Source organism: Canis lupus, chromosome 27 (genome assembly GCF_003254725.2).
Source record: "Canis lupus dingo isolate Sandy chromosome 27, ASM325472v2, whole genome shotgun sequence".
Lineage (NCBI taxonomy): Eukaryota > Metazoa > Chordata > Mammalia > Carnivora > Canidae > Canis > Canis lupus.
This window is the reverse complement of record NC_064269.1, coordinates 9,500,361-9,525,123: the sequence shown is the minus strand read 5'-3', so window position 1 is coordinate 9,525,123 and position 24,763 is coordinate 9,500,361. Positions and strand designations below refer to the sequence as shown.

At 35.7% G+C, this 24,763-nt stretch overlaps 1 protein-coding gene across 3 annotated transcripts in view; it reads right to left on the bottom strand.

Annotated features, from left to right (window-relative positions):
• Positions 1-24,763, bottom strand: part of NELL2 (neural EGFL like 2) — a 381,417-nt gene that overhangs the window by 173,015 nt on the left and 183,639 nt on the right. For all 3 annotated transcript variants that reach the window (XM_035707259.2, XM_025477348.3, XM_049102609.1), the window contains 2 exons: positions 11,068-11,159; positions 7,116-7,218 (listed from right to left, as the gene is read on the bottom strand). In XM_035707259.2, coding sequence (XP_035563152.1) covers positions 7,116-7,218; positions 11,068-11,159 — 195 coding nt within the window. The remainder of the gene's footprint in view (positions 1-7,115; positions 7,219-11,067; positions 11,160-24,763) is intronic.

Sequence of the window (24,763 nt, the reverse complement as noted above, 5' to 3'; positions counted from 1 at the left end):
TTTTCTTCCTTTCTTCCTTAAAGTAGCTAAATTGAGACCATATATCCTAAAATGTATTCCATTGTCTTTTTACAATGCCCAAGAAGAAATCATTTCAGGTAAAAAGTCATCTTCATGTTCTACCCCGATAGTTCAGCACTTCGCCAACCTATATGAAAAGTCTCCAAAAAAATTGTTTCCCATTTATTCTAGACTACAACAAAGTTACTATAAAAGCTGGCCCGTTCCTTAAGATACACACAGAATCAGAAGTTTGTGTTCTAACACAGCACTGAATCTCTGTATGCACCTGCAATGTTTCAAACAACTTTCAGAGAGCCATGACTAAGTCCGGGAACTGTTCTGAGGCATTTTTATTTTTCTTTCATAAGTTTGTATTTTTCAAAACTTTCCATTTTTCACTTTGGTGAATTTTCTCTTCTCTCTGTTTTCAGACTTTGCCCAATCTATGCAATCACTGTCTATGCCATTCCACCTCTATTACGGTCCCTTTCCAGTTCTGCCTAAATAATGCTCAGACCTCTCTCTTATCTCAGCATCGAATGTCATGGACACATTTACCATGCAGTATCTAATTGCTGCAAGAATTTTCCAACTATGAGATAATGATGTGATACTACTTTCACTGTTTTAGGTTCAGCTAGGGAGTGTTTTACTTTTTATCAGATGGGTTTTTAAAATTAACCCAGAGACTTGAAAGCTAAAAATTTTGTCAATCAAATTCTAATTTACTCTAAACAATGTCAGATAGCTATTTTGATTTATTTTCTCAACAAATAAGTTGATTGACTCTATTTGTTGTTTTACTGCTTAGATACAAAATGCCAGTGTCAAAAGACTAACTATTGACAAGTAGAAAATTCCAACTCAATTAAAGTGGGTTATTTCCAATCTATAAGTAGTAACTTCAAAAACTCAGAGTATGAGTTGGATAGCCTATTACCCTCGATCTTGCATTTCTAGTCATAGGTGTTTGGCTTTTGAAGTTGAAAGACTTGGATTTATATCCAATCTCTACTACTTACTGGCTGTGTAAATTACTAGTTGTGTAAATTAATTAACCTTTCTAAACCTTCAAGTTTTCTTGCCTGTAAAATTAAGATAATATCTACCTCCCAAAACATGAAGTTCAAATGAGATCATCCATGTAAAAACATAATAGTATAATACTTGTCAATAATTTAAGCAATTAGAGTATTACAAATAAGCCATAAACCAAATACGTGGAAGCACCTACACAGAAGAGAATTCAAATATTTGTTATAGACAGGTGGATCTAATCTAATACAATCTAGCCTTTGTTTCCCACTTTGCACTTTAACTGCAAGAATACCAAGTTTTCTATTCCTCTAATAAGAATTTCAAATTTACATGAAGTTCTGTCTTTTGTTATGTATAGATCTTTCCATAAAATATTACTATGCATATCTCTACAACTAGGTGAAGTGAAAAGGGTGGATACAAAAGATGAATAAAAAAATATGCGTAAAAGTTGTACATAATAATCAGGAGAAAAAGAGGCACGTGGGTGGCTCAGTTGGTTAAGCAGCCAGCTCTGGATTTTGGCTCAGGTCATGATTTCAAGGTCATAAGATCAAACCCCATATGGGGCTCCATGCTCAGCGCGTGGGGTCTGCTTATTCTCTTCCTCTGCTCCTCCCTCTGCTTGTACTGTCTTTCTCTCTCTTTTTCTCCCTCTCATAAATAAATAAAATCTTGAAAAAAAATAATCAGGATTAGAGAATAAATAATTTTAAGGTGAGTATTTGTTGGTTTTTGCCCATAAGTATCTATTCCTATTCTTTGTGTAGGAGATGAACCATTCATTCCTACTGTTAGTGCATCTACTTATAGGAAGATAGACTCTACTGCCCCACAGGATGATCAATGCATCCCACTGGCCTGGACACAGTAATTTCTTCAGGTCTGGGCATATGATCCAGTTCAGGCTAACAAAGATGACTGAAATTCAATTATGGGACTTTTATTTAACTCCTGAGGATAGTGAACTTTTTCTTTCACCACCTTTTCTTTTCACCTTTCACATCATTGAGTATCATAGTGATGTGAGTATCAGAATGGCAGAGGTCTAGCTAAAAACACACAGTCTGAAAATAAAGCTACTTCTGAGGAGGCAAACTGAGATCCAGCTAGGCAAAGGGACAGGATTTGATAGTTGTATAAAACTGCTTACAGGAGCCCTATGTTCCATTTTTTGCTTACATCAGTTGGGTTACGTGTTTTATTACCTACACCTAAAAGAATACTAACTTATTTAGGTATTATTTGCAGGATGATGATGGATAATCCTGATTTTTCCCAAATTATGGTTCATGTGCATGGATGTACATTTTTAAAAAGTACTAATTGCAATGGATTTGATATGTATTAAAAACAGATGAATCTCACAAATAATGCCATCATTTTGTGGGTATCATTATTTGGAATGAAATTAAATTTTTAAGAGATGAGTGACCAACAGTAGATATAAAAAATTAAATAATGTTATTAGTAATACTTAAATAACAAGAATCATGGAGGTATAATAGAATACTGTGGGAAACTATGGATTACCCAGAAGTTGAGAGAAAACAATCTATACCCACTGAACCTTCTACATACAGATGTCACTACTACTTGTAAGTGTAGGACTAGATGAAGTAAAAGGTAAATTAAAATGGGGTATCCTGTGAATAGGACTTCCTGGTATTATAAGCAGAGAAAGGAGTTGCCAAGGGGTAAGAAGGGATGGGCAAGTGCTACACATAATTTCTGTATCTTTCTAAGTCAGAATCCTTACTGTATTACTGAGTCTCTGTTATGTTGTAAGTTGTTACAAGCTTCCTTGAAGGGCTCTCAGACATGAATAAAGTGAAAAGAACATTCCTGCTACACAGCTCTGAGCTACTGTGACACAAGATAGCCAGCTGCAGAGGACCTAGAAGACAGTCTTGGTTGGATTGGATTTGGTGCCGAGAGATTCCGGGCCTTGTTTTAAGGGTGCACAGCTTCCTTTCTAGCACTGACTGAGCCTCAGGTGGAAAGGTCAACACTTTACTCTCATGCTCTGCCCTCAGGGAATATTTAATAACCGCTGTTGAACAACTTACTTTATCAGATGTGAACATAGCATCCCTAGCACTAGGCAGACAGGGCTTGGAAGCTGGAGGCCAATTATATTACAAATGCATTTGTCACAACTTATGTGTAGGCGTTAACTCAAAATTTCAGCCTTGAGAACTTGACTTTTTTTAGTTTAAACATCAGAGAATGCCAGGAAACTCATTTGTTTATTCTCTATACTTGAAATCAGAAATTAAAGCAGTCTTTATTATAAACGGTGCTAAAAGTTTCAAGAAGAGCCACTTTGTTCAATTTCAGTTCCAGCATTATCTAAACTAGTAGTTCTCAATTCTGGTTCTGTTAAGAATTCATTGAAAGTAGTTTGTTTGGTTGGTTTTTTAATGGTGGTACCATGGCTCCATCTTACAGCAATTACATCAGAATCTCGGAGGGGAGGTAGGTCACAGTATATTTCATCACTGTATTTGAGTGTGCTGTGTAACCACATTAATTCTTAAAATTATAAACAATTTAAATGACTTTTATAGCTAGCTTTTCCATTTCTTAACTTACTTCCTGCAACATATCAAGGCTCTTTTAAAAATAAATGGATGTGATCAAGGCTTCTTTTGATATCCAAAAGGCCCTCTTTTAGCTACTTACTCAAATCTTGTCCTAGCCAATCTTGCCTAATTTCTATGGTGTTCACCTCTCTAATCTCCAAGTAGCTCCTGAACACTTCCAGGGGATTACAGATGGCCACACATTTTCAACACTTCTATTATGGTGGGGTCTTTCCCTACCATCTCTCTTGAATCTGGGCTTGCTTATAACTCTTCTGACCAGAGAAATATGGGAGAAATGATGCTGTGTCAGTTCCACACCTAGTCTTTACGAGCCCTAAACCATCAGTTAAGAAGTCTCATTATCAACGTGATGGATAGAGTCACAGGGAGCAGATCTGAGATTCTGTGTAGAGGGAGAGACCTTCAGATATACTCAGTCTTCTTGTCATCCCTACTGAGATGCCAGCATATAGTGAGGCCATTGAACCTTCTAGCTCAGTTCAGCTGAGTGACCCCACTTACCACCACACGGAGCAGAAGAACCACCTGCCTAAATTCCTGACACACAGTATGACAATATATAATAAAATCGTTGTTTTAAACCACTGAGTTTTGGGACACTTTGTCATGCAACAATAGCTAACAACTCAAAGTGTAGTCCCACTGACCAGTAGCATCAGCATCACCACGGAGCTTATTAGACACGCAGGTTCTTTTGGCTGGATTCCAGATCTACTGAATTAGGATCTACATTTAATAAGATCCCTAGGTTATCTGTATGCACATTTAAACTTGAGAAGCACTGGTTTAGCCCACTTTCGGTTAAAGAAATTTGAGTTAAGCTGTTAGACTGAGGGCAGTTCCCAAATCAAATAAATGGAATGTGCTTTCTTGATTCATATCAAATTCTACATGTGCTCTGGACAAGGCACTAGCTCAGGGACTGTGAAGATGGAAACTAAGATGGCCTTCCATCTGTCTATCTGATTTAATCCTTTTTAGTAGTGTTCCTTAGTTCCTTTCCTTTTGAAAGCTCCTTAAAGAGCAGATAGAGTCTTAAACCACTTTGAAATTCCCAGAGTACTTTTCACAGGACTGGAATTGTTTTTTTAAGATTTTATTTATTTGACAGAGAGAGAGCATGCACATGCAAGCACAAGCAGAGGGAGTGGCCGGCAGAGGGAGAAGCAGGCTCTCCACTGAGCAGGGAGCCTGATGCTGGACTCTATCCCAGGACCCTAGGATCATGACCTAAGCAGAAGGCAGATGCTTAACTAACTGAGTCACTGAGGAACCCCAGCACAGAACTGGGATTTTAAAACTCTTAATTGAATAGACAGAAGAAATGGCTAAAAAAAAAAAAAAAAAAAAAAAAAAAAAAAAAAACAACAACAAAACTGCACCATCCTGTTAAAAATGGGAGGGGGGGGGGAATCTTATGTCTACTTTTAACAGACTAGGCGTAAAGAAAATACTATGCTATATATTTTATAAAATTTCTTTTTCTTACTTTTTTTCCATTTAAGCTTTCCTTTGCAGCCTCATAAAAGCCATTATTCAAACAAGTGCTAGTAGCTCATATAGAGCAGTTTGTTATATAGTACCAACTATATCAGTTATGAGCATCTACTGCATCTCAGATGTCATATGAGGTGTTAAAAATATAGAGATGAATATAAAGACCTAGCCTTGCTCCCATAGTGCAGAGTCTAACAAAGGAGATGATTCAGAAATAACTTCAATAGACAGACAGTCCTGATTTAGGATTTTTTTTACTTCAAATTTTTCAACTTTACAATGAACAAAAGCGACAGGCATTCAGTTAGAAAACTGTACTTTGGAATTTTGAATTTTGATCTTTTCCTGGACTAATGATATATAGTACAATCCTCTCTCATGAGGGTGGGCAGGGGCAGTGAACCAAGCTCCCAGTCAGCCACACGATCAAGAAGGTAAACAATTGATATACTTACAACCACTCTGTACCCATACAACCCATTCTGTTTTTCACTTTCATTACAGCATTCAATAAATTACATGAGAGATTAACAATTTATTATAAAATAGGTTTGGTGTTAGATGACTTTGCCCAACTGTAAGCTAATGTACGGAGATATTGCAGGTTCAGTTCCAGGCCACTGCAATATAGCAAAAATAGCAATAAAAAAGTCAAATAAATTTTTGGTTTTCCAGTGCATATGAAAGTTATGTTTGTACTATATTATAGCCTATTAATTATGCAAAAGAATATATCTAAAAAATGTACATACCTTAATTTAAAAATGCCTTGCTAAAAAAATAAAAATAAAAATAAAAATAAAAAAATAAAAATGCCTTGCTAAAAAATGCTAGCCATCGTCTGAGCTTTCAGTAAATTGTAATCATTGATCACAGGTCACCATAGCAAATATAATAATAATGATAAAATTTGAAATATTGTGTGACAGAGACATGAAGAGAGCAAATGCTATTAGAAAAATGGAGCCAGTGAACTTGCTTGACACAGGATTGCCACAGACTTTCAATTTATAAAAACATAGTATCTACAAAGCACAATAAAATGAAGCAGAATAACATGAGGTATGCCTCCAAGTCTTCTGAGGACACTGATGGTAGCTAGGCTAAACAATGTTAGATAGGTTAGATGTATTAAATGCGTCTTTGACGATGATATTTTCAACTTACGGGGTTACAGGGAAATAACCCCATCATAAACTGGGGAAGACATGTACAGAAAGGCCCATAGAGTCTTGTGATTAGTAGGGATCTTAAAGAGGCCCACATAATTAATCCTTTACTTTATGTTTCAATGTGTAATAAAATACTAAGTTTTAGAACCAATAGTGATGGGAAACTCACTGCCTCCTGAGACAGCCCACTGTATTTGTGAAGAGCTCAAATTTCACTGTTTTCTTATATTTAACTTAAAACTCTAAGTCCTTTCTACTTATTGGTCCTAGGCCTATCATCACAGAAGCAACAAAGAATGAACAATGTATGTTTGATGGCCTCACTCTGCAGGAGTACAGAAGCCTGAGTGAAGGTGAGTGGAATTGAGAAGAGAGGGATCAGAAGTAATCAAAATGAAAATTATGCAAACTCAATTATAAACAAACAAAAGAGAAATGGAAGGCAAAACAGAAAAAAAAAAAGGAAAAAGAAAGAGAGAAAGAAAAAAGAAAACCAATAAGATAACTCAGCACTGTTGTTTCAATTTCTTCAGCAATGTCATGCTGACTTAGAAGCAGTGCACAGAGAGGTTTAAAGACCCAGATCTTGAGATACAAAGCAAAAATGTATAGAAATATCTTGATTTTCAATAACTATAATAAATATCCTATGACCACCTACTATCTACCAATTTAGTTAAGCATTTAAGGAAATACTGTTAATCTTTGGAAATAACTTGGTTATCAAAATTTCTATTTCATGTTAAACTAGACTCCAACAATGACTCATAAATCTTACTTTATGAAAAAGTCTTACCTTTACAAACTTTGCAACAGCTATGAGACAAGGTAATCTGATGAGATTCTGGACAATCCAAAGCGGGACAGCCTGAACTTTCAACCAGCTTCATGGTTTGGTCCTATTAGACAACAGAAAATAAATGCTTCAAACTTCTGAATTAGTACTTACTAAGAAGCTCCTAGAACCAGCATCTGAGAAGGCTCTTCTTATACAAGAGTAAAATTTTCATCCTGAGAACTTTTCCATAGGTCATAGGCTCACTCACAAAATGACATTAAATCATAATTGGAAAGCCTTTAAAATGGACAAGCAGCTCTGAGAATAGGAGCCTAACACATTGCAGCTATATAAATAATTTGCCAAACAAAGGGAATCCTGAAAAATTCTTTTAGTTTTACAACACATTTGCATATCCAGATGACAATTGTGGCACAAATACAGCTTGAATTAGATCAGAGGCTAACTTTGGAAAAAGAAAAAAACAATAAATAAAAACTGAGCCTTTTAAAAATTCTCATTTCGAGATTTTCTAGACTATTATGAAGACAGTCTCACAGGTGATCCTGGTAAGTAATATTGGGACTCCTTCCCAAAACTATAAAGAAAATGAACACAGGATTTGGTTGGCTTCTATACTGTCAACCTTCTATCTCTTAAGAACAAGGGTCATTAACTACAGCAAGATAGAAGTAAAAAATTAACTGTTAGAATTTTTAAGCTTCCATTTTAATACTGCTCGAAAGCTTAAAATTTTAGGTATCATTTCTATTAGGTACTACTCTTATGGAAGTAGTCATTTTAACATTTCCATCTTCCTGGAATATCTATAGAAAAGAGATTATAATGATTGAAAGTGATGCTATCAAGAAAGTGGCAGGATCATACAACCCTGTAATTCCACTTCTGGATTTTTTCCACAAAAACATTAATTCGAAAAGACATATGCACCCTGATGCCACAGCATTATTTGCAATAGCCAAGATATGGAAGCAAGAATCAATGGAACTAAGTTTCCACTGACAAATGAATAGATGAAAAAGATGTGAGATAGACAAACAGACAATGGAATATTACTAAGCCATAAAAAAGAAATGACATGTTGCCATTTGTGACAACACCGATGCACCTCGGGAGTACAATGCTAGGTGAAATGTCAGATAGAAAAAGACAAATATAAAATTTCACATACATGTGGAATCTAAAGAACAAAAGAAACAGAAACAGAAAAGACTTATAAATTTTCTGTATAGAAAACAAAGTGGTTCTTGCCAGAAGGCAGGGGGCCGGGGTATGGGCAAGATAGGTAAAGGAGAGTAAGAGGTAAAATTCCAGTTATAAAATAAATATATCACAAGGGTAAAAAATACAGAATAGAGAATGCAGTCATTATAATAACATTGTATGGTGACAGATGACTACACTTATCCTGGTAAGCATTTCATAATGTACATATAATTGATACATCACTATGTTATACACCTGAAAATAGTATAATAGTGTATGTCAACTGCACTTAAAAAAATGAGTGGTAGGAGACATGTACATAATGGAGTCAAATGTTAGTCTTCCTTTCCTTTGACAATACTATCCATTCTGATAATCTTATTTTCAGAACCACAGTGTTTTCCAGTGTTATTATTAAAGTTACAGACCCCCAGGACATACTTTCAAGGCCACAAAACTGAAAATAAAGGAACAATGAAGGACTGGTGTTGAGAGCCCAGAAAATAAAAGCTTGAGAGAGCTGTCAATTATGTAAAGGTATAAATACAGAAGCTATGGGTCCTGAAGGGAAAATAAACAATGGAAGTTCTTAATTGCAAGAATTTAGTCAATTGAGTGTCCTACTCTTAATTTCAGCTCAGTCATGATCTCAGTGTGGTGGAATAGAGCCCTCACCGGGGCTCCATCCTCAGCATGGACTCTGCTTAAGATTCTCTCTCTCTTCCTCTTCTGCCCCTCTCCCCCCGGCCCCAGCTCACATGCCTGTGCTCTCTCTCTTTCTCAAATAAATAAATAAATCTTTAAAAAATTTAGTCAAGAACTACAAAAACGTATGATAATAATCGTTGCAACTATGCTGTACAATCAATAGCCACTAGCTACATGGAGCTCTTAAATACTATAAACATAAAATATACACAAAATTTTGAAGGATTAGTATGACAACAGAATATGTAATATTTCATTAATAATTTTACATTGATTACATGTTAAAATGATAATATTTTGGATATATGGAGCTAAATATAGAAAATTAGCTCAGGAAAATTACTGTTTGTGGCTTACATGTTTCTATTGGACAGCACAGCATTGGAAAGGAAATGATGCGTTTTGTTTGAGTAAACAAAAGGTAACATTTGTTCATTAATTCAATATTTACTTTCAGAGTATAGGCTCTTTCAGAGTTGTCTATATACGGACTTCTTACTAACCCATTTTAAAATGAAATCATTTCACAGTTATCTTACAATCAAATAGGCAACTCTTCCAATAAATTTCTAAACCATAATTATCAGTATTATGGGACACACTGGTCAGATGAAAAGAATACACACACACACACACACACACACACACATATACACACACATTAAGAAATTCCAAGAGCCCTCAGGATTTTTAAAGTTAGAGCTGATATTTAAAAGTTAGAGTTTACAACTAGAAACCAGATGACAAAAGTTTTCTACCTTCCCTGAAGTAACTTTGCTCTGATTCCTTTTTCTTAATTTGGAGTTACTAGATCTCACTGTAAGAATTTTAATCTTTACGTTTATAGTGGAACCTACTTCACTCAAAACAGTGTTGGTGTCAGGTGATGCCAGGGGACAAATCCATCTTGAAATGCAGGTTCAGGAATTCATGTTAATATTCCTATACTTTAGTTCCCTTGTCTTTAAGATGGTAACCTGCTCTATAGGAAGGCTGACATAAAGCCAAAAGAAGATGCTAGAATACTTTACGATGGGCACAAAGAACTCAGACCTCTCATATTCTAGAAGTCAAATCTATCACATTCTTGCCTCTTCTACATTTCCTCCTTGCTTATCCCAAAGGACTTCCAACCTAAGATGCATGATGTGTATAGCTGGCTTCTTTTGATTTGTTGTGGCAAAATTCTCAGGATTTTCCTTTCCCTAACACTGAATAATCATATAAATGCTTACAGTTTTTTGGTGGTGCCAGCAGAACCTTCATTTTCTACATAATCTAGGCATACTACATCATCCCCCAAAACCACTTAAAGAGAAAGCATTTAAAGAAAAAAAAATTAAGGATCAAATGTAAAGACAACTCTAAAGCAGAAACTTTATGTGCAGAGTTTCCCTCAGATAGAAATGGTTCGCAATATAACATTATGGTCAAGAAATATAAGGTTATAGTTTACAAAAGGCAAAAATGAAAAGTTTCATGAAACATATTCTTTTTCAATTAGTAGGTCAAGCAGCAGAGATAAAAGCACTCACATTTGTTTCAGAAGCATACTTGAGGAGAGCATGGCAGTAAATTTATAAAGAATTCCCCTTCAAATCATTTAAAATATTCTTACCAAAAGGATCAGTCTCATCTCCATCCAATGGCTAATTTTTATTAGGAAATTTTTAAGGTTTTCCACTGAACTGAATGATATTTGTCACACAGGTCAAAAACCGTAAGTGACAACAGGCTGAGTCTAACTTTATCTACATTTTCTTCAAGGGAGCTAGTCTGAATTTGGAAAAATAAGACCACTTCATAAAACTTTAACTCGACAAAACAGTATTTTTGCTTATTGGGAAAATTATTTTACAGCCACGAATTTACATATTTGAAAAAATAATGGGAATTTCTATTCAAATTATAATTAATATTCTAAATTTTTTCTTTGCCTTAAATGTTTTCAAGGTATTACAAGTGTGAGATTTTAAAGAAATATTTACTGTTTACATAGTTAAGATGTTGAAAGACCCACGAAGAGTCTCCTTACCTTGCACTCATACAGAACACATACTCCAGAAGAGGAATAAACCGTACTTCTTTCTCCTTCAAAGTAGGTCCGTCCTTGAAATTGGCATATTGCTTTGGAATAAAAAATACATAGGTATTTATTTTTAACTTTTATTTAGGAAAAAGAGTTGAGAGGTGTTCAGATTATATTTCACATGGTCTTAAGTCTTTTCAAAGAGACTGAACAACCATAAACCTAATTCGATCTAACATAAGGCACATAGAGGATCCAGCTATTATGCCCAGTAAACTCAGAGAGCAAAATAAGCAAAAAGGATAAGGACAGTGACGAGTCAGAAGAAAACTCTAAAAAAAGGGTGCCAATGAGCAGACTTTCAAATTACTTGCCTCCTCAATGGTGTTGCATTTTAGGCATATTAAGCAGGTGCCTGAAGCAGCTTTGGATCAGGGCAACACGAATATGAAAAAAAGTGAATTTTTTTATATACCATTAAGAATTTTATTTTATTTATTTTATTTTTTTACCATTAAGAATTTTAAAAACAAAATTTAAAAGAACTTCAACACATACATGAACATTTTATGTTTTATGAGTTAGCACTATTTAATTTGTAAATACATACGGATTAGGGCACCTTGCTTAGGTAGGGTGTTGAAAAATCTTAATCTGGGCCTGCTCTGCATCACAAATTCAATAATTTTAAAAGAGAACTTCAGATTCGATAGAAAAACATTTTTAATTAGCGAAGATACATAGAAATTATCAAATAATTTTTGAGACTTTCACAATATTTTTAATTCACATAAACATTTTGCTAACAGAAATTGCTAGTTTTGAAATGTCACACTCCCCATGCTAACTCATCACCTAACCACAGACAGCTACCCTCAGCTAATGAAACTTAACCTTCAGAATGCCACTCTGGCTTGGATGCCTTTTTAAGACCCTGAGCTAATTTTTGTTTCTGCAACTTTGTATTGTTTTGCTTTGTTTTTGAAAAGGCTCTCAATATTGTGGATGCTTTGGAGCTCCATAGCATCTAGAAAAAGACCAGTGGAAGTGATTATCTGATAAGCGAAGACTCAAGCAGTTTGTAGCCCTGTTCATTACTAAGTCCAATTTTTAATTGTAACCATACAGACTGTACAAAATGGATATGTACATTTTCTTTTAATTCCTTTGTGTGAATTTGAAGAAAGTTTTTCCTTCTTCAGAATTCACATATTCCCATAACCTTCAAAAGTAGTAAGTTATCTCAGTACTTTGTTTTCATAAATACTATTTTTGCATAGTTACTAAAAAAAGGTACCAAGTTGCCTATAATTGGTATCAAAGATAATAGATATGTTTTTATTAATGTTAAATATATACTGTTTTTTTATTTTTTTAAATTTTTATACAAATATTCATATTTAAAATGTAAACCCACTTATATCTTCACTGCACAATTAACAGATTAAAAACTGCAGGGTTAAATAATGTAAAGAAAGCATGCATGTTATTAAAATGCCTTCCTTCAACTGATCTCTTTACTCAGTTTTTATTAACAAATTTCACTACATAATATATATCACCGGTGAAATGACTTTAAATTTTTGGACCTTGCTAGGGAAGAATACAACTAAACTTGCATAAATTATATTACTTAAAAGCTGGGTAAAGCTTGTGCACTTTTTAATATTCAAAATGAAACTGCAGATGTGTCAGTTGCATACTACCTGTCATAAATTAAAACAGCATGTGTGTTTACTTAAAGAACCTGATTGATTATAAAATATATCTGTCCAATGGGGAATCTTTACATAAACCTCACTTATAAGATCTAGTAACTTCAAAATACCAAGTTCTGACATATTGTGTGTTCAGTGATACTTAATGAGTGCCACACTTAAAGGGTAATGAGAATAAATAAAACCTTCTTACTTCTATTAAGCACTTGCCATTCAAAGGTTTCTAAGCCTATTTTATTATATGACTTGATAAACTTTGGCTTATTCAAGTCCAAGGGTATGTTGGAAAAAACTGATATTTCAAGTCTTAGAACAGAAGGGAAAGGAAACTGTAAAAAAACACAAGGGTAAGTTCTCCTTATACAAAGTCTTATGATAATTTAATATTCAGGCAGAACAGATGGAGCTTCTGTTCTAAATTCTTAATTCAAAAGTCTCAAATAGGCAACTTGTAGGACAATAGGGCACCAAATGGAGCTTGGCAGAAGGAGAAGACACAAAAACGAATGAGATCACAATTGCTTCATTTCCTTTCAGGCAATGAGTGCAAACAGGATGAACCTGGCTGAGGGAGAACCCAACATGAGTGATTTTTGCCTTGTTTCTTTATTGATCAGTTGCTGCGGTTTCCATAATTCTGAGGTCTATACCCAGTATCTAGGAAGGCCACTAGGGTATGCCTTCCCTAGGCTGTTTAGTGGAAAACTGTTAAGAAACTTAAAAAATCTGGAATCATTCCTAAAAATACTACGAGGAATCCTGAAAATACCATTAGGAACTTAGGAGTAAGTTGAAAGAATAAAAGTCACATTAATTTATTAATACACTTAATAGCTATATACTCTGAGCTCCTATTATATGCCAGGTAGTCTGCTAGGTAACTACAATTCAGAGATGAATGAGACATGATGCATGCCCTCACTAGCAGCAGGGCAGACAGATTCATCCACAATTAACTACAGTAAAAGCCAAAATGAAGTCCTGTAATTGAGAAAGTCACAAGACATATGTAAACACAGGAGACTGAGGGATGAACTTCTGCAAGGAGACAAAAGGAAAGGAATGGGCAGGTAAGGGACTCTGGCAACGGTGGGAAGTCATCGTCACCGTAGGGCTGAAGAGCAGGGACAGGAAATGGTTTTACTGGTGCCCAGCATGAGTCTGAGTTATGGGGAAGCAGTGCCTAGAGGGAACCATAACCAGGAGAGACACAGCTACTGCCAGAAACGCAGCCTAGCACAGAGAAGGAACAGGGAAGAAACGTGGCCAACTCTCTCTCTTCCTGCCTTCTAATTTCCTGCCAGTGCCTCCCATTGGCAAAGCCTATCCAAAGCTGGTTGGCAAGGAGACCAGGGAGAGGCAGCAGGCCCCTGGGGCACAGAGTAGGGCAGGCAAGGAGAGGGAATGGAAGTGGGATAGAGGGGTGCCCAGGAATAACCAGTGTCCAGCACAGGTGGCTATCATATTAATTCACTTTAAGCCATGAAGAGTTTACAAGGATAGGTTGCTTAGAAAAGCATGAGAGAGTGGAGCAGAGAGCAAATAAATTTGAAAAGGAAAAACAGACACATTTTAAAAATGCAGATCCACTTGAAGGAAAAATGAGGTAACTGGTCAAAACAGGGTCCATACACAAGCAGAAGGCCAGATGAAGGAACTAAGCTCTGGAGAAAATCAATTTCCCTCCCAGATCAGAGGCGGGCAGCAGAAGAAGCCTGCGCCCAGACTTTAACCAAGGCCAGTCCCTGCAAGTATTAGGGACAAAGTCTCAGAAAATAATCCCTGTTTCTACCACAATACTGAAAAAAAAATCTCTAGGATTCCCTAACTGAAATGTAACTGCCTGCTTACTCTTCCCCAATATAGTATAGAGTAAAAGAAATCACTCCCTCCACAAAACAACAAAGGAATAATCATTTTGCTATATTGATTTCTTCTTTAATTCAATTGCATTCACATATTCATAGGTAGAGGCTTCATTCTTTCCTAGCTTTTTTTTTGGGGGGGGGAGGGGTATGTTTGCACGCATGTGTGTATGTACAGAATTAAGTTTTTTGTGACATAACTCTGGATTCTTATGACCTGAATTATTTACCAGCTTAAAGAAGAATTGTATCAACAAGATTACATTTTCTTTTTTTTTTTAAGGTTATATTTTCAAGTATCTCTGCGAAGTGCCTACTAAGTATATTACATGGATATTTTTAAGAGAGTTTGGAGGAAGATGGATATTAATTCATTCACATAGGCTTCTTACATTGCAGACTAAGAAGCTAGGACCCTATGAGTACATCACAATTACTTTAAGTTACTCATATTAACCAATGTCAAATGCACATTGACTATGACTCTAGTATATGCTGCTGTTTGCATAATTCCAAGGGGATATGATTTACATCATGGTTTCTGTGAATTATGTCACCCAGAACTGTCCCATACACAGCCTATTCAGCCATAGGTGGGGACATTAATTAGAACTCGGGGTAATTCAATAGGATGATATAACAAATGGTATATATGTTTTACCAAGGCTATGGTAAATTACCTAATCACTAGCACCGTAATTACGAGAGAACTTGCAAAAACAATTAATGTGAGTTATTTTCACTTCATTTCGCCCCCCTCCTATTTTAACAATTAACAAGAAACAGGAAGACAAGAACTGGTATAGATGCAAATTTGAAAGTCATTAGTTACAAAAAAGTGAAAAAGTAGATAATAGCACAGATTGAGAAGTGAAAGAAGCCAATACAATTCTAAAGGTCCTAATTTACACATTAAAATCTCAATTACTGGTCATTAAGAGCGATAGAAAATGCAGATCCCTCTAATGAGATTTATCAACTCCTGCAAACCTTTGTAGAAAGAATCATCCAAATCTACCTAAAACTATTTGAGAATATAAGAAATGAAAAGATATATCATATTTCCCTTCTAAACATTTCCTTGCTCACTACATTTAGCTTTTCCTTTTTATTACTGGATTGAAATATAGGCATCTACTTTAAACTTCCCATTGGAATTGACACCTTTAAAAATGATCCAAAACAAATTAAACGTTATAGATACCAAGAAGAAAACCAATATAATCCACATAGGTGAGAAAAGAGATTTACGATTTCTTTAAAGTTCTCTTTGAAAACGCCAGGTATCAGTGATCTTAAGATTGTTTAAGCTATCCATTAAGGGCAGAGTTGGAGATAGTAGTGGTTTTTAGGCAGTCTTCTTTGAAATCTTGATTTCCTCTGGGAGGGCTCTTAAACATCCCATGTACAATGGCAGTTATTACATTCTGGGCCAACATGATAGTAATTTGTTAGTAATCTACAAATCAAAGCTGTTGGATGAGAAAATATCTCATTAACTGTAATTATGTATATTTATATTTTTATTATAGCTATTTAAAAAGAATGTACAATAAATGTAGTCAAGAGCAGTCTAGGGTTCTGTGGAATCAAGCAAAAACAAAATCTGAAAGTGTTTTGCTGTTCTTAAAAGACTCTAATCAGCCATGCTGCATTTTTCTAGCCCCCAATGTTTTTTAGTAATCTGGACTTGGAGTCAGTTCTTAACAATATGGTTATAATAAAAGTCTCGAGCACTAACTGCTAAAATTAATTTTTCCCTGTTCTACAATGCTTAAATCTCTATTAAAGCACGAAGCACATTTTTCCTTTTCTCTTCTAGTTAGTTATACACTTTTTAAATCTTTCCCACATGAGGACAGGGACAGTGTCTTATTTGTCTTTGGATCTTATTCAGCACCCAGCACTGGCCATGCATAATAAACTTTAAAGGTTTGTTGAATTTTTTGGTAAGTTCTCTTCCAGCTTCCTGTTTGATGAAAAGCCTGAAAACAAGTGAATCGGACCTCTTTGATCTTCACATTTTCCTTTACATTTGTTTTTATCCTTTGATTTTGCCTCTTTCTTATAAAGATTCTATAAATCAAGTCTCACAGAAATATTTTGCCCTTTTTCTAAAATGGCAGCTTACTTTTCACTGCGGAAGAGCTGAAGCACCTGAAATGGGAGCAGGTTTGCCTATCAACTAATAGCAGGAATAATAGGAAAAATAGCCAGCTCTTGTTATAGCAATAACTTATTAACATGAATAATACAAGGTAACATGTATTACCTCGTCATCTTGGACAATTTGATGACAAAATGTTCTCCTTCCTCTACATAAAGCCAATTTTTATGAGCCAATGCTATTTAAAATGACCAGAATTTCAGAGTGTTTAAATAATTCACAAATTCATTAATTATACATGATCCCTTCCTTTAACTAAATCTCATTAATTGTTTGGGAATTTAGTTGTTTGCAAAGCTAATATTAGAGTTTAGGAAATGAGATCATGAGCGTGGATGTGCAACCCTCCCGTCCCACTTTATATATATCATGTCCTTGGGCTTCTAAAGGACCAAAGAGTGCTTCTCTGAGGGGGCCTTAATTTAGGTCAGTAGCCTATTCTTCCAAAAAGAGAACAGCCCTGAAACACCATAAATCTAGCAGTAGTGAGGGGTTAGGAAGCAAAGAAAGATAAAAATAACTACCAGAATAGAACAAAAGCAAAAACTCTAACACCCTCCCTGTCCAAATCAGTCTTTGGGTTACAGGGTTATGTCCTGGGAAAACAGGAAATGGATATTTAGAAGATAACAGAAAAAGGCCAAGCGTATAGCTGGAAGGAAGGAGTCAGTGTTTTTTCCCCTAATATGATTTTACCAATTTATATGGCAAGTAAGATATATCCTGAAATTCATTTGATTTAGTTATTTTTCTACCACTTGATCCTGGCTTATATACAGTGGAGTCTTTAAAAAGACAACGTGATCAATTCATTTAGTCTTCTGGGGATGAGAAAAGTAAATTTAATGAGTGGGAGTAAAGATTTAAAGAAAAATATAGCATCCATGTCAATACATGTATACTATTAAAATGACAGCATGAATACACATGAGGCAACAGGTTTATCACTTTACAACGAAAACATAATGTAAACTATAATAAGGAAAAGTTCACACATTGTCATTTTCAAAGCCAGGACTAGAATTCATCTGACAGTCCTTCTGTATATCTTTTCTTACCACTAAAAATCCAGAGAACTCCATCAACACTTGAACACCTAATCTTCGGTTTAACCTTTGGAAAACATTTTTCTAAATGACTGGCACCTTTTAGATACACGTTGTTTCGATACTACTGTGTGGGGACATTGAACATAAAATGCTTTGTGCATTACAAAGCAGGACCCTTTTCAGAATAAACCACACATCTGTGCTCAATTAAGAGATGACAAGTAAAGACCCTGAAACAGTGAGTGTGCAGTTTCAACACAACCTCTGTGTACACACAACACAAAGAAGGAAAGAAAGTGTTGGGAGAAGGTAGTGCCCTTATGAGGCCATATTTCAAATGCAGTTTTTGGAGAGATTTATTAATAACTCACTCCTTCTATAATGCAAAGAATATAAGCCACAGGAGTAGAAGAAGCTCAAGGTCAAAGGGAGCCAGACATACAGAAGGGGCAGTACACTGAGGAGAGAGGAGGGAGCAGGGGACAGCAACATTTAAAAGCGTCCTTGAGATGGAACTGGGAGAGAGGAAAGCAGAAAGCAATGAAAGTTTAAATAAGAGAAACAAAATTATTTCACAAAGAGTTTTGCACAAAGATTGGCAACACCCAGAGGAAAAGGGGAGCATTTAGGATAACCTAATGTCTGACCCGCACTATACCAAGCAGGTGCCTTCCTGCCTCCAAGGAGCAGTCAGCCCAGCATGGAAAACAGATAACCATGTGCACAAGTCACAGGTGGTGACATACACGTCACAGGTGGTACGGGGATGGAAAGAAGAACAATGTCTTACAAGAGCGGAACTGGAAATGCTGCACAGAAGAGGAGCATCTGAAAATGAGGACTGAAATGCTTTAATACGATTTAAGTTGGAGGAAGAGTACTCATAATATATTCAGAGAATAAAACAGAATAATACTCATAACGATATACTTAGTACCTGGATCCTAATTGGCATCTACTCAGGATAGCTATATAAGCTGGAACTGATTTATTATGAATTGATTTTATAACCAATTTATTTGCTCCCAACCTGCTAGGCCAACAGTTCTCAACTGTGGATGCATATTAAAATCACTTGAAGAGCATTGAAACTCTATGCCCCAACTGCACATCAGATAATTAAAAAGAATCTATAAGTGTAGGATCTGGGTCTCTATTTTTTTTTAAAGCTGTCCAGGCACAGCTAAGCTTGAAAACTATTTTGCTATGCAGAGAAAAAAGAACTGGGAAAGAGAAAAGTACAATTAGCATTTAAATGGACAGTCACATAGATATTCAGTAGAAGCCTCTTTAATCTGTGTTATTTGGATAGTTTTTTGGTCCATTTAAAAAAAATCAGTTAAAGTGAGAAATCGTAGACAACAATAAATATGTACTTTAAACATTTTAGTTTCGGGACACCTGGGTGGCTCAGTTGGTTAAGCACCTGCCTTCAGCTCGGGTCACGATCCCAGAATCCTAGGATGGAACCCACTTTGGGTTCCCAGCTCAGGGAGGAGTCTGCTTCTCTTTCTCCCTTCCCCAATTTGTACTGTCTCTCATTCACTCTCTCTCTTAAATAAAATCTTTTTAAAAAACATTTTAATTTAAAACACAAATCCACACTATTCAACAAGGTTTTGAAGTACACCACTTTTCTTTACTACGGATTCGTTGATTGTACTTCATTGCATACTTGGCTACATAAATAAAACATAGTGTTGCCTATAATTTCTAATTTTTTAAAGAGAACTAGGGTAGAAACTTGCCAAGCAATAAAAGAGGGATCATTCTAATACTATTCCATAACATTTTAAGTTGTCTTATTGACACCCAAACCAAGAGTATATTTTTTAGCAGTTTGAGCTTACCACTGTTTTTTTTAAGTATTTTTTAAAAGATTTTTATTTATTTATTCATGAGAATACACAGAGAGGAGAGACAGGCAGAGACACAGGCAGAGGGAGGAGCAGGCTCCATGCAGGGAGCCTGACGTGGGACTCCACCCGGGTCTCCAGGATCATGCCCTGGGCTGTAGGCAGCGCTAAACCGCTGAGCCACCAGGGCTGCCCTAAGTTTTTTTTTTTTTTAAAGTACTTCTTTTCACATTCATATTTCACTGGTTTACATATTATACATGTAGATGTATTTAAGGCAATTCAATAACATTACAATTGGAAGACAAATACAACAGACATAAACAGGTTTGGGAGCAATGCCTATCTCTTGGTTAGTATGAAAACCATGTTCTGGGAGCATAAGTATACTGGCTTAGCCTCAAGTTCAGTTGACTCCTTTCAAAAAAATTTTTAACAGAGTCAATGGAAATTGTAGATGAGTGCTTCTCAATTCACCTAGAGATCCTATTTAAATGAGAATCCTGACTGGGTAGATCTGAGATTCTGCATGTGTACCCAGCCTCCCGGTGATACAGATGCCGCTGGTCCAGTGATCACACTTTGAATAGCAAAGTTGTAGGTTACTGATTATTAATCCTGCTTGCATGTAAGAATCACCTAAGATTATTGAAAATACCAACATGTGGAACTCAGACCAATTAAATCAGAATCTTTAGGAGAGGGGGCCTGGGCATCAGCAGTTTTTAAGAGCATCCAGGCGATTTCAAAGTATGGCCGGTACTGCAGATCACTGTGTAGATTAATCCAACCAGTCAAGTCAGTGAGCTTTTAATATAAATCTCCATCCTGGACAAAATCAGAGAATGACTCACAGGATGTTACTTTAAGAATCTGGCCAAAACTATTTTATTCTTACACTATAATTAAGGATAACATCATAAACCTACAGCTCTATTTCCAGTGGTTTTTCTTAACTTTTAAATAATTTACTTATGTTCATAATTTTAAAAAAAGTAATAAAAGTCATGGAAGTGGAGGACAAGGAAGAGGATGAAGAAGAGGGTGGGGATGACAGAGACTGAAAGGAAGAAAGAATTCGAGTGCACTGTCAGACTAGAAATTGAGTCTAATTAAACACAGCTGTGCTTGTATCTTGGAACAAAATATTTGTTGAAATACATCACTTTTTCCTATTTTCAGACAATTGTCCCCCTTAGGGGGCTAATTAAGTAAATTTTTCTACAGCTATGGTAAATGAAACATTGAGGGTAAAATGTTAACCACATTAAGTCTGGAAATAAGAATTAAATTACCCCCAAATTTAACACTTCTCATAACAGTATGTCAAAATTTGATTACAGTCCTCAGAAAAGCCTCTGGAATTAAGAAGTGAAAAGGTTTCCTATAATATTTCATGACTTCAAAGATGCTATCATGTTTATTGCTGTATTCCTCCTCACACCATTAAGAAGTAAATTATGGAAATGTTCGTTCTCATTCTCTCACTCAAGAAATACCTCTTGAGTAGCTACTATATGCCAGACAGTGCTAAGCACCTTGGAACCCATCAGTGAACAGACATAGACCTTGCCCTCACAGATTCTGGAATATAGAGGTAGATTCAAGGACAACTAACTAGGCAAATAAAAAATAAGCACAGGTTAACACTAAGTGAAGAAAACAATCAAGAGTCTGAGGTACTTAATAACTAGGAGGCCATTTTAGATTAATCAGAGAATACCTCTGGGAGGATATGAAATTTTAGCTGAGACCAAAGGCTGAGAGGAGCTAATATGGGGAGGAATGACAGAAAAAAAAAAATTCCACGCAAAGGTGGAAATTAACTTGGCTTATTTGAGAAACTGAATGAATTCCAGCGTGGAATTTTCTACTGATCTATTATTACTGAATTCTAGATGTTTGTGTTGTGGTCAGTATATCCTGAATAATTTCAGTTCTTCGAAATTTGTTGAGATGAGCTTCATCATCCAATATATTCAATATTTTAAATGTTGTATTAGTTCTTAAAGGATTATGTCAACTCTACTTTGGGAACATAATAGTCTGTATTTATTTAAAAGGCCTGGATTGTTCATTATATTCAAGTGCTCAGTATCCTTAATGATTTTTGCGTGTATTTGTATCGTCATTTACTGCAACTTCACTTTGACTATGGAGTCATCTAGTGTTCCTTGTAGTTCTGTAAATTATGTATCATAAATGTTAAGGCTCTATTAGGGATATACAAATTTAAATTGCTATGTCTTCCTTGGGATTTGAAAATTTATCATTATGAAGTAACTCTAGGGGCAGCCCGGGTGGCTCAGCGGTTTAGCACCGCCGTCAGCCCAGGGCATGATCCTGGAGACCTGGGATCGAAGCCCACATCAGGCTCCCTGCATGGAGCCTGCTTCTCCCTCTGCCTGTGTCTCTGCCTCTGTGTGTGTGTGTGTGTGTGTGTGTGTGTGTCTCTCATGAATAAATAAATGAAAATCTTTTTTAAAAAAATGAAGTAACTCTAGTAATACTTTTTGCCTTGAAGTCTACTTTGTCTGATATTAATCAGGAGAAACCAGCTTTTGTTTCTATGGACTTTTACTATCCTTTCACTTTTAATCTCTCTCTGTATTCTTATGCTTTAGATATGCACCTTTTAAATAGTATAAAGCAGGATTTCACTAATTCAGCCTCAATATATTTATCTTCTAAATGAATTGTTTAGCCCATTTACATTTAGTGTAATAGCTTATATGTTTAATTTTTTAACCTACTTACCTTATTTTGAGCTTTCTCTTTTCCTGCCTGTGCTTTCTTTTTCTCTCCCTTTTATAACTTATCTTGGATTGAATATTTTTTCATCATTGCATTTTCTCCTACACTCATTCAGTAACACATTTTAACACATTTAACACATTTTGCCCCTGATACTATAATGTTATTATTCTATTTTTTTAATTCTATAAATTCTTAAGTAAAATACTATGAATACAACACCAAAGGCAAGATCCACAAAAGGTATAATTGATAGCAGGACTTCACTAAAATTTAAAACTTCTCCACAAAAGATAATATCAAGAGTCTTAGAAGACAAGCCACAGACACATCTGATAAAGGGCTGTTATCCAAAATAAAAAAAGAACTCTTAAAACTCAACTATAGGAAAACAATCTGATTTTAAAATGGGCCAAAGAAAAGATGCAGATGTCAAATAAACATATGAAAAGATGCACCACATCATATGTCATCAGAGAAATGCAAATTAAAACAATGAGATAACACTACACACCTGTGAGAATGGCCCATTAGTCCAGAACACTAGTAACACCAAATGTTGGCAAAGGTGTTAAGCAACCAGAAGTTTCATACGTTGATGGCAGGAAATCAAAACAGTGCAGCCACTTTGGAAGACAGTTCAGCAGTTTCTTACAAAACTAAACATACTCTTACCACAGGATCCAGCAAGTACTCTCCTTGGTATTTACCTAAGTAGTTGAAAATTTATGTCCACACAAAAACCCAAGCACAGATTTTAGCAGCTTTATTCATAACTACCGAAACTTGGAAGCAACGGAGATATCATCTTTCAGTAAGTGAATGGATAAACTATGGTATATCCGGACAATGGAATACTGTCCAAGCTAAAAGAAATGGATTATTGGGACATCCGGGTGGCTCAGCTGATTGAGTGTCTGACTCTTGGCTTTGGCTCTGGTCATAATCTTGCTTTGGCTCAGGTCATAATCTTATGGGTCATGGAAGTGAGTCCCATGTTGGGCTCTGTGGTCAGCAGGGCGTCTGCCTGAAGATTCTCTCCCTCTGCCCCTCCCCCCAACACATGCATGATCTCTGTCTCTCTCTCTCTCTCTCTCTCTCTCTCTAATAAATAAATAGATGTTTTTAAAAAATAAAGAAATGAGGTATCAAGCCATGAAAAGATGTAAAGAAACCTTAAATGCATATCGCTATGTGAAACAAGCCATTCGGAAAAGGCTACATACTGTATGATTTCAAACATCTTACATTCAGAAAAAGGCAAAACAATGGAGACAATAGAAAAGATCAGTGACTGCCAGAGGCCTAGGGAGATGAATGAATAGGGAAAGCACAGAAGATGTTTAGGGCATTGAAAATACTCTGTATGATAATGATGAATATAATGTCATCAAACATTGCCCAAATCCACAAACTGTACAACATTAACAGTGCACCCTAAGGTAAACCATGGACTTTGAGTGATTATGATGTGTCAATGTAGGTTTATTCTTGGTAACAAATGTACCATGGGGATGGGTGATATTGATAATGGGGGAAGCTCTGCATGTGTGGAGGTGTGGAGTATATGGGGAAATCTCTGTACCTTCTTCTCAATTTGGTTGTGAACTTCAGACTGCTCTAAAAAAAGTAGTCTTAAAAAAACTGTGATCAGTTTATTCATCACTCCCTTGAATGTAATATCGTCTCCTTTTTAGAATTTATCTTTGTCTTCAGTTTTCTGAAGTTTCACTATATTGTGTCTAGATAAGGATTTACCTTTATTTACTTTTCATGTGATTCGTTGGGGCATTTGAATCTGCAGAATGGTATCTTTTATCAGTTCCAGAAAATTCTCAGCCATTTTTCCTCCCTTCTATTCTTGGAACTCATATGAAATGTATATGAACACTCTCCTACTTTCTCCCTGTCTTCTTCCTTCTCTTCAGTATATTGCATCTTTCAAAATCTTTTGTTCTGGCTTTAAGATAATTTATGATGTATTTTCCAGCTCACTAATGCCACATATTTCTGTCTACTCTGTTGTTAAATCCATTTTCTTTTTCTTTTTTTTAAAAGATTTTATTTATTTATTCATGAGAGACACAGAGAGAGAGAGAGAAGCAGGCTCCATCCAGGGAGCCCGATATGGGACTCGATCTTGGGACCCCAGGATCACGCCCTGGCCAAAGGCAGACGCTCGACCGCTGAGCCACTGAGGCACCTCATAAATCCATTTTCTGAGACTGCATTTTTTTCTCAGTTATATTTTTCATTTTTGGAGTTTCTGTTTCTTTTCAAATCAGCTATCTTG